The 11,123-nt window shown below is 35.0% G+C and overlaps 1 protein-coding gene across 2 annotated transcripts in view; it reads right to left on the bottom strand.

The window, feature by feature from the left end:
- Positions 1–290: 290 nt before the first annotated feature.
- The window catches only part of EPS8L1 (EPS8 like 1), a 190,044-nt gene continuing 179,211 nt past the window's right edge, over positions 291–11,123 (bottom strand). For both annotated transcript variants that reach the window (XM_053690709.1, XM_053690710.1), the window contains 3 exons: positions 7,012–7,192; positions 4,172–4,304; positions 291–3,022 (listed from right to left, as the gene is read on the bottom strand). In XM_053690709.1, the coding sequence (XP_053546684.1) occupies positions 2,936–3,022; positions 4,172–4,304; positions 7,012–7,192 (401 nt within the window). In that variant the 3' untranslated portion in view covers positions 291–2,935. The remainder of the gene's footprint in view (positions 3,023–4,171; positions 4,305–7,011; positions 7,193–11,123) is intronic.

Here is an 11,123-nt window from a genome sequence, read left to right as displayed (position 1 = left end):
CGCAGGAATATGATATAAATGTAAATGAATTGATTTCCATCTGCTTTTCCATAATGGTAAATGTCACATTTTTATGTCCCCATTATCTGAGCTTGTTGCTCGCACATTTTTATACATGTTGATTCAAAATTATGTAAATTATAATTTGCACAAGTTTGTGACTGTCAAACAAATATAATTTTTACATAATTTTATTTGATTGTTTATGTATAGCTAACAAATAGGAATATCAGTGACTTCTCTCTGCAGCACAACATTTAATTGTATTAGAAATAATGATTCAAAAGATATAGAAATATACAGCCCAAAACTGAGCACTTTAATTTTGCATTAAGCATTTAAATAGGGAATTATACAGACAGTCATTTAAATAGAAAATGAGAAATAGTTCAACAATCAACATACAAACAAACAATAACATATATTCAGATAATTGGCACTGACCATTTTCTGTCAGAAAAGCCTGCACTAAACTGGACAGATCTTGCAACACTATAACATGTGTGTATATGTGTGTTTGTGTATATGTATATCTGTGTGTGTGTGTGTGTGTGTGTGTGTGTGAATGTATATCTGTGTGAGTGTATGTATATAGGTATGTGTGTGTATAGGTGTGTGTGTGCGTGCATGTGTATAGGTGTGTGTATATGTATATCTGTGTGAGTGTATAGGTGTGTGTGTATAGGTAGGTGTGTATGTGCGCGCGCATGTGTATAGGTGTGTTTGTGTATATGTATATCTGTGTGAGTGTACGTGTGTATAGGTGTGTGTATGTGTATATGTATATCTGTGTGAGTGTATATGTGTTTGCATGTGTATAGGTGTGTTTGTATATATGTATATCTGTGTGTGTGTGTATATGTATATCTGTGTGTGTATGTATATGTATATCTGTGTGTGTATGTATATGTATATCTGTGTGTATATGTATATCTGTGTGAGTGTATATGTGTGTGTGTATAGGTAGGTGTGTGTGTGTGTGTGTGCGCGCGCGCGCATGTGTATAGGTGTGTGTATATGTATATCTGTGTGAGTGTATATGTGTGTGTGTATAGGTGTGTGTGTATAGGTAGGTGTGTGTGTGTGTGCGCGCGCATGTGTATAGGTGTGTGTATGTGTGTTTGTGTATATGTATATCTGTGTGAGTGTATGTGTGTGGGTATAGGTGTGTGTGTATATAATTGTGAGTGTATATGTGTGTGTGTGTGTGTGTATGTGTACATGTGTGTATACGTATGTGCATGTATATGTGTACATGTGTGTGTATACGTGTGTATGTGTGTGAGTATATATGTGTGTTTGTGTGTGTAAACCCTTCATCAATATACTGGTGAATAAAAAGGTGAGAGAACAAAAACCTCCACCATTAGTAGTATTTTGTTATATAAATAATTGTGTAGCATATCTTTGATAAAAAGGTGACTTTTTTCCACAGAAATCCTCAGACAACCCATTTTCTAAAATCCATTTAAGGCTTCTTTTAGCCCTTTTTCAACACTGAAATTGGCACTACATGCACTCATTTACTGTCTGCACTGTGAACTGTATTTACATATGCTTACCCAGGGTGCCCTGCTCCAGATTTATGTGGAGAAAAGTCACATAATTTGTTTGGATGTACATAAAGATATACATCTATTTTAGATAGCACAAGTTTTATTTTTAATTCAATTTAAAGGGACATGAAACCCATTTTTCATGATATAGAGCATATAAAACTTTAAACCACTTTCAAATTTACTCCTATTATCTAATTTGTTTCATTCTCTTGGTATCCATTTTTTGAAGGAGCAGCACTGCACTAATGGTTTCTAACTGGACACATGGTTGAGCCAATCCCAATTGCTATATATATGCAGCCACCAATCAACAGCTAGAACCTAGGTTCTCTGCTGCTCCTGAGCTTGCCTAGATAAACCTTTGTTTAATATTCTTGGTATCTTTTATTGAGGAAACAGCAATGCACATGGGTGAGCCAATAGCATGAGGAATATATGTGCAGCCCCAATCAGCAGCTCATGAGCCTACCTAGGTATACTTTTCAACAAAGGATAGCAAGAGAACGAAACAAATTAAATAATAGAAGTCAATTTGAAAGTTGCTTAAAACGGCATGCTCTTTTTGAAACACGAAAGAAAGAAGAAAATGGGTTTCATTTCCCTTTAATAATGACTGTGGTGCATGCTATTAGTTACTAACAATCAAAAGTGACTAAAAGAGTAGTCTAAAGTGTGAAAAAATATATATATCTATATATATATATATATATATATATATATATATATATATATATATATATACACACATACATACACACACAAAGTCACATATTACAAAATTATATATATATGTGTGTGTGTGTGTTCTATCATTTTTCATCTAAGGTTTAAGCACAAAAATATAGTAACAAATGTGTAGAGTTCCCAAAGAAATATAACAACTTTCCAAAATGTTAAAAAAAAAAAAAAAAATAGAGCTTAATAGTATGGCATCTAGAAACCTGTATTAATTACAGCTTTACACCAAATAAAATGATTTTTTTTACAAACCCATATAGTATATATTAAAACACTGTAACTCCAACTGTCACCAGTCCCCTGTCAGCCTTTAGATAGAGGAAACACTGGCATGGGTGACTAAGTTATCTCCTTGTAGTAAGCTCAGATCCTCGGTACCAAGGGTATTTGTTCAATGTCAAGTTAAGTGATTGCATTTCATGTCTTCCGGAGTATCCAACAAGTCTCTCATTTTGATCATCTTAAGTAACCAATCTTTGCAAATGCAATCATGGATTCTTGTGTTGTAAAAAACAACTTCCAGGGACTTGGCTTTTGGATAATAATATTTTGAGATAAGTTTATATATATTATATGTATCTATTCTTTGGTATAATTTAAATATAATCAGTTTTGAAGTCCAAGTAATTACGTCCCTTTTAAAGGCTGCCTTTTTTCATTTCAGTGTCAACCTTTCTCTTCTGTCTTTCCATCACTGCCTCAAGCTCTGAGGTTTTCTTTGAATCCTGTGGTAAAAAAATACACAAAAAAAGAATTAGATGTGTGCACACAGAAAAAAAAACAGCTTTACAAGATACTATTATTAAATATTTTGCTTACTTTTCCTATAATTTAACTCCCAAAATTGTGGCTTTTCCAATTCAGAGAATTGGAAGTGCACATTTCAGTCTTGGCAAGCCTAACCCTGCTTTATATCTGTCACTAATTGGCCTCAGCAGAGGTAATAAGATAACATATAGCAAAACAATCGACATTTTGCTAACAAAATCACAGTGGCTAACTGTATTTACTACAGTAAAAAGTACACATTGACTTCCCTAAATAAGACAAGTAGTTGGGAGGGAGTTGCACCATTGAAAAACAATTGGAGCAAACAAGGTGTTAATACATTCAGAACATGTGACTAGTATGTTAATTTCCATACTCAACAAGTATGTTAAATTATCATCATACTACACAAATGTCCCTTTAAAAGGTGATGTACACCTATGTTTGCGATAAAGTAACAACATACACATTTAAAGAAACAGTCTACAATATATTTTTTATCGTTTTAAAAGATAGATAATCCCTTTATTACCCATTCCCCATTTGCACAACCAACACATTTATATTAATATACTTTTTACCTCTCTGATTACCTTGTATCTAAGCATCTTCTAACAGCCCCCTGATCACATGACTTTTTTATTTATTATCTATTGACTTGCATTTAGTACTGTGTTGTGCTAAATCTTAAATAACTCCTCTGGCGTGAACACAATGTTATCTATATGGTCCACATGAACTAGCAGTCTCCTGTTGTGATAAGCAAATAAAAAAGCACTTTATAAATGGCTGTCTGTAATGGCTTAGAAACAGGCAGAAATGTAGAGGTTTAAATGTTATAAAGTATATTAATATATCAATGTTGGTTGTACAAGCTGTGTAATGTGTAGTAAAGGCATTATCTATATTTTTAAACAATAACAATTTTAGTGTAGACTGTCCCTTTAAGCTAATAAATGCCTTCAAATGAGCAAGTTTTTTCTTATTTTAATTTCTTTATTTTGCAAAACAATAACTCCCTGATCATTTTGTACAATACCAGAAGTTATTTTAATTAACACTCCTTCAAAAACTGCTTTACAAAATGATGCCTTATTGCAAAGTACCTCGAGTAGCGATTTCTGCACCATAACTTGACTGTATACTCTGGCTCCCTCTTCAGGACTCACGGCCTTAAATTCATCTTTCCTGAGGGAAAAGAGTTGTGCTCCATTCAAAATGCCTAGAGATTTCACTGTCCTAAGAATCAAAAGAAGGAAATATTTATTAAACTCCATTCACTTTATATATGCAGGTATATTAAATATTTATTAAACTCCATTCACTTTATATATTCAGGTATATTAAATATTTATTAAACTCCATTCACTTTATATATTCAGGTATATTAAATATTTATTAAAATCCATTCACTTTATATATTCAGGTATATTAAAAATCCATTCACTTTATAAATTCAGGTATAATAAAATATTTAAATTGAGAGTAATGCTAAAGTTCCAACAACCCTATTAATCTCAGTAATTCTTATCTTCATGAAGCTGGGTGCCCCTCTCACCAGACAGGCAGTACAGCCAATCAGAAGTTGTGCCCATAGGCAATTGAATATACTAACTAACTGGCTGCTTTAACAAAGGATTAATTATGGAGGAAAATGGATTAAAAATGTAAGTTAAAGGGACACTAAACCCAACATTTTTCTTTCATGATTCAGATAGAGAATACAATTTCCAATAACATTTCAATTTACTTCTATTATCTAATTTGCCTCATTCTTTAGATATCCTTTGATGAAGAAATAGCAATGCACATGGGTGAACCAATCACGAGGCATCTATGTGCAACAACTAATCAGCAGCTACTGAGCCTATCTAGATATGCTTGTCAGCAAATAATAATAAGAGAATGAAGCAAATGATATAATAGAGGTAAATTAGAAAGTTGTTTAAAATGACATGCTCTTTCGAAATCATGAAAGAAAAAATGTGGGTTTCATATCCCTTTAAATTTGAGCTCAGTCTTTTTATTGTTGAGTATGTTTTTACTGCATTGATTCCACAGCAGTATTGCTGGAACTATAGAATTTCTTTAATAAAAGAGAAAGATTAAAGCATTTTAAAAAAAATTTAACACAAGAATAATGGGTCATGATCTTATGTTGGCTGATAGGATCAGGACTAATTTGAGGAAGAAATTCTTAATTGAAAGGGTATATGAGTTATGCAATAGCTTTTCCAATATAGTGCTAGATTACAAGTGGAACTCTAAATGATCGCGTTTCCGTAAACGGGCAAATTACAAGTGGCTGGTTACTGCTACCGTGAGCTTGCGGTAGAAATTAGCGCTCGGAAAATTAACCAGAGATCCGATCTCTGGTTAATTTTCTAAAAGTGCCCCAAATGCCCTCAAACTAGAGAGCATTTTAGTTTTTTATTAAAAAAAAAAATCTAGCTTTTTTTTTAATAACAAAAAAAACTGCACTAGTCAGTTTTGGGGCTTTAAAGTTGGTGGGAGTGGGCTGTTAGAAAATAAAATGGCACTGAAAAGTGCCTTTACATTGCAGTCTATGGGAACTGTGTGTTCTCATACACTGCAATGCGTGTATGTATATATATATGTATATATATATATATATATATATATATATATATATATATATTTTTGTGTGTTAATATATGTATATACACACATTAAACATAAATATATTCTGTATATATTCATATTTATTTCAAAATGCTGCTCATCGCTGCGCTACTTACCCCATTCGCTGCACGAGGTTCTGAGGCCGGCATCAGAACGAGGCTCCTAGCAATCTTTGCATTGCGATTTACTTGTAACACCAGGGCACATTATCGTACACTGGTATTACAAAATGGAGCCTTAATATCACTTGCAGGCAAACGATATTTAGCGCTCCACTTGTAATCTAGTCAATAAGTGGTTAGGACAAACACTAAGGGCCTGATTCTGAAAAGGCTTCTGGGCTTGTGAGATTATTTATGAATACTCGCCAGTAATTCTATTTCCTTGGTGGAATTCTATAAAGCTACTTTATAGGGTGTCTCGCTAAAGGGCATATGCTGCATTTTCATATGGGAAGGAGACACATACATTACAAAAGTTATGCTAAAGGAACAAATGAAGCATTCAGACAAAAATACAGAGGAAAATAATGTATTCTTAAGGTGCATCAAAAATCTTAACATTTTTTACACCAAAAATTGTATTTTATCGAAAATGTAAAATGTGTTTGTAAATTACACTGGAATAAATCATATTAAATATGCACAGTGTGCTGGATATAGGTACAAAGTCTCCTTAATAGCTAGAGGTAGACGTCTGAAGCTGCCCCAGAGAGGAAGGAGAAAAACCAAGAAGAACTAATGAAAATGCAAAGGTAAATTCATTTGTTTAGACATGAAAAACTCAAACATTTCTGGTTCCTTTGCAATGGAATAGGTGAAACTGAACACATTGCACTCAACACACATTTGCCTAAAATAATTTAAGCCTCATATACAGGGGACTGATCTGTCTTCATCCAAACAATGGACAGTGTGTGTTATTTTGTGGTCAATAAGGTGCTATCATATAGGCCATGGATAGACGTCCTACAAGTATACCTCATAGGAACTTATAGAAACAACTATATTGAAAGGCCCAGTATATAGTGCAATGTTTAAAAAACAACTTTTGACTGTTCAGCAGTTCAACCAATGAGGATTGGCAGGAAGTACCGATTGGCCAATGACCTCTAGCAGGAAATACCTATTAGCCAGTCAATTTAAAGAAAAGAAAAATGGCAGCATGTTTAAATTCTGCTCTTTCATATGAACAATACAAAAACAAAATGTAGTACAATATCCCTTTAGGCAACTGATACACAGAAAACAGACAATAATATATCAGTAAATAAAGTAAGAAGAATGTCTGCCTGAGGACTCACACTGTGCCAAACCCCTTTGCCTGCAGCCATGCTTTGACTTCGGAATTGTTTGACTCATCAGTCAGGGGAATTGATGTATCTGGCAATCTTTGTATGTGGAGGCTCTTCTGAGGTGCAGTGCGTCCTTGCGCCAGTCTGAGCAGCAGTTCCTCATTCATGCTGTTAATTCTATCAAATTTTTCTGAGGAAGCAAAAAGAAAAAGTAAATTATGTCACTGGTGTCCCCTTTGCAGTGCATCAGCCAAGTGCATGTATGGAGTTTACTCTTAAATGGGGAATTTAACTGGCAAATTACTTGGCATTAGGGAAGCAGAAATATCTTCCTGACATACAAATTGTTACAAAAATAGCAGCACATACATTTTTTAAAAATATATATTTTAAGCAAATATGTTAATTTACCATGAAAAATGTAACTATGCTTAAAGGGACATTATACACTCAATTTTTCTTCGCATAAATGTTTTGTAGATGATCTATTTATATAGCCCATAAAGTTTGGGGGTTTTTTTGTTTTGTTTTTTAAATGTATAGTTTTGCTTATTTTTAAATAACATTGCTCTGATTTTCAGACTCCTAACCAAGCCCCAAAGTTTTATGAGAATACCGTCAGCTACATTCTCCAGCTTGCTCCTGTTTGTGTAAAGGGTCTTTTCATATGCAAAAGAAGGGGGAGGGTCTTATTTCCCACTTGCAGTGGGCTTTCCAGCTACCTTTTCAACAGAGCTAAACTAATAGCTTCTAAGTAAGTTTTTAAACCGTTTTATACTGGATTTTTATATCCGTATCTGTGCATCTTATTCTTTATAGTAGTGCCTATTACATGCAGTTATATGAAAATGAGTGTATACTGTCCCTTTAATACATGAGTTATAATTTCCTTTCATTTTTTAAATTTTGATGCTTTTTCTTTAATTAAATTCTGGAACTGTTTTTTTTCTACTGCGTGAGTGTGGGGTGCATCCCCCAGGGACCAGAACTCCAAGCCTGCAACATTTTACACAGTTCTAGATCAGTGCAGGAAATCATTTATACCTGCCCCTAACTAGCCATGGCAAAGGAGGTAAGATAAACATACACAAGAGGTATGTCCTTGGACTGCATCAAATGCTAGAAATTCTGTAAGGCATTTATATACTGTAATTAGTATCAAATCACTATTGTGGGTTTGATACTCTAACCCTAAGCAGCTTGTATACAATACATATGTTCTTTATATAGACTGTTTTCTCAATTAAAATGAACAAAAATAGAGAATATTTAAAAACATAATATATTATGTTTTAATAATCAACATTAATTGAGCATGTCCCAAGAATAATCAATGCTGGGGTAAAGTTAAGTTTTGACTAAATAAAAACTTGAAGAAGCATATTTCTCTTCAAGCTGATAAAAAAAAATTCTTATAGAATACGCAGAATACGCAGATGTGTTAGATAACGGCAAATTGATAAATACGGTTAATTTGCTAGATTAAACATTATTTTGAAAAATATTGAAATCCAAATACTCACCATTTCTGATTTTGTAAAGGGAATATTGACCCAAATTATTTTGGAGCAACTCAACTTTAAGATCTACATAGAGAGAAGTCTAAAATCTTTTTTTTTTTTCTAAATGGTTGGAAGTTATTAAAGGGATAGGAAAGGCAAAATGAAACTTGCATGATTCAGATACAACATGTAATTTTAAGTTTGCTTCTATTTTCAAATGTGCTTCATTCTCTTGGTATCCCTTGTTGAAAAAGAATACGCACTAGTGAGAGCTAGCTGCTGATTGGTGCCTGCACACATTTGTCTCTTGTGATTGGCTAACTAGATGTATTCAGCTAGCTGCCAGTAGTGCAATGCTGTTCCTTCAGCAAAGGATAACAAGAGAATGAAGCATATTGGATAATAGAAATAAACCGGAAAGTTGTTAAAAAGTGTATGTTCTATCCAAATCATGAAAGAAAATTTTGCGGTTTCCTGTCCATTTAACTTTTAATATACAATTACAGATTGTTTTCCCATTTCAGAGATCTGTATATTTCTTTAAACAGATATGTGATTTTCCTTTGCTATGGGCGACTGGGTCAACCAATAATAACTGATGAATGGAACCTTATATGAAGGCTATTGAAGAGGGGGAAAACAAAACTGGGTCCTTCCTGGGTGCCGGAGGGGGGGAGAGGAGATTGGGAGAAGGTTCACACACATATATATATATATATATATATATATATATATATATATATATATATATATATATATATATATATAAAAGAATTGTTCTAGCGATATGTTGATATGTTAGACTAAACGATAAAGAGCAGCTCAAACTCTATTACACTACAATATTTTATTAACAAAACATGTTTTACAAGGATCAATTCAAGAATTAAAATAAAAAAATTATAAAAATAATTTAAACTACTTTCAGGGCAGTCATTCCGGAATTTTCGAATGTTTTGGCTAATGAAGCTACGAGGTGAATGTAGTTAGAAGGAGCTCTGATGTATATAACATTGTAGCAGGGCAGATTGGATCTGTAAGGATCGATCTGTGAGGCAAATCATTGTTAAACTGCATGGTCCCCACATTACATAAAGAATCGCTGCAGCTTGTCAGTATAATAGAAGTATCTATTTAATGGTATATTTTCTCTTTAAAGTCATCTAAAAGTTCCTTAATAATCAGGTATAACGCCTTCATGGTTCATAGGTGGAAAGGAGAGCTTTACGTTATCTCTAAATGCCCAGTTCCCGGGGGGAGGGGGCTGCAATTTTTCCTCTGAGTGCCACCAAAAACCTCAGCGTTCCAGCCTGGAAGTCTCTTTAGTATACGTTTCCTCTCTGTTGTAAAATCTACTTTTGCGCTGGATGTAGGGTTGCCACCCGTCCCTTGAAATACGGAATCGTCCCGTATTTCAGGTTAAAATACAGCGTCCCGTATTGAATCAATACGGGACGGGGTTTGTCCCGTATTTGAAGTTACTAATTTTCTTCCTGCGCTAGCACTGCCTGCGACCGTCACCTGCGTCGACTACTTAACAACTCGACTCTGACTGACTGCTTAGAAGAGTCCGTCCTGACTCAGACTGTGGTCTGACGTCAGGTATGTTACCAGGGAAGCTGTTACCAGGTAAGATGTTGTGTTGAGGGCGGCTGCGAATGGTTTGCTAGCGGCGGGCGCTGTTACCAGGGAAGCAGCTGAGCTGTGGAGGCTGCGATGATTGGTTTGCTGGCGCTGTTACCAGGGAAGCAGCTGTGGAGGCTGCGATGATTGGTTTGCTGGCTCTGTCTGTCACTGTCAGAGTCTCTGACTTGTATCTGTGTCGGAGTTTTTAAAGTAATCACTCACGCACAGTGTCACTGTGAGTGACAGGCAGCACAGCAGTCTGCATTCCTGGATTGGACTTTAGCTTTGGAGGCCTGAGTCTTGGGGTGCCGGTGGTTTTACTGGTCTGGACGACCGGACTTGTGCTGTGTCAGGTGGGGAGTGATGTCATCATGTCTGTCTGTCTCTGAACTTAATCGCAAATGGCAATTGACAACATCTTGCACTGAGGATAGGTCAGTGGTTATTAAATAATAACTGTAGTCTATAAGTATAAAGATAATTTGCTGCAAAACTAGTGCATAAGTGCACCAAGTCAGTGGCTGGCTGTGTGCTGTGACAGGCAGGGGCCAGGAAGGATCTGGGCAGCTGTTATGAGTGCTCTGTTATCAATATGGTTATTGCTAAGCAGCAGTGACTGTGCACCATCAATGAAGAAGCTTTGCCAAGTTCCTTGGATCAGGATGTTAGTTACACATTCATACTTTTAAGGATCACACATCAACAATTTTGTTAACAAGAGAAGTTTTTTTAGATAAAACCCGTCCAGAATCAATGGGAGATAATTAATTAATAATACTGCTGAGCAGTAGGATGAATTGATTCTCAGTGGTTTCATCCAAAAATACTTCTTATTAATAAGATTGTTGTAGGATCTGCCACTGACTGAGTACACTGACTGAGTACTAGTCAGGATCTGCCACTGGCTGAGTACTAGTCAGGATCTGCCACTGACTGAGTACTAGTCAGGATCTGCTTCTGACTACTAGTCAGGATCTACTTCTGACTACTAGT

Source organism: Bombina bombina, chromosome 8 (genome assembly GCF_027579735.1).
Source record: "Bombina bombina isolate aBomBom1 chromosome 8, aBomBom1.pri, whole genome shotgun sequence".
Taxonomy (NCBI): Eukaryota; Metazoa; Chordata; class Amphibia; order Anura; family Bombinatoridae; genus Bombina; species Bombina bombina.
The sequence above is the reverse complement of the archived record's forward strand: the minus strand, read 5'-3'. Positions and strand labels throughout refer to the sequence as shown.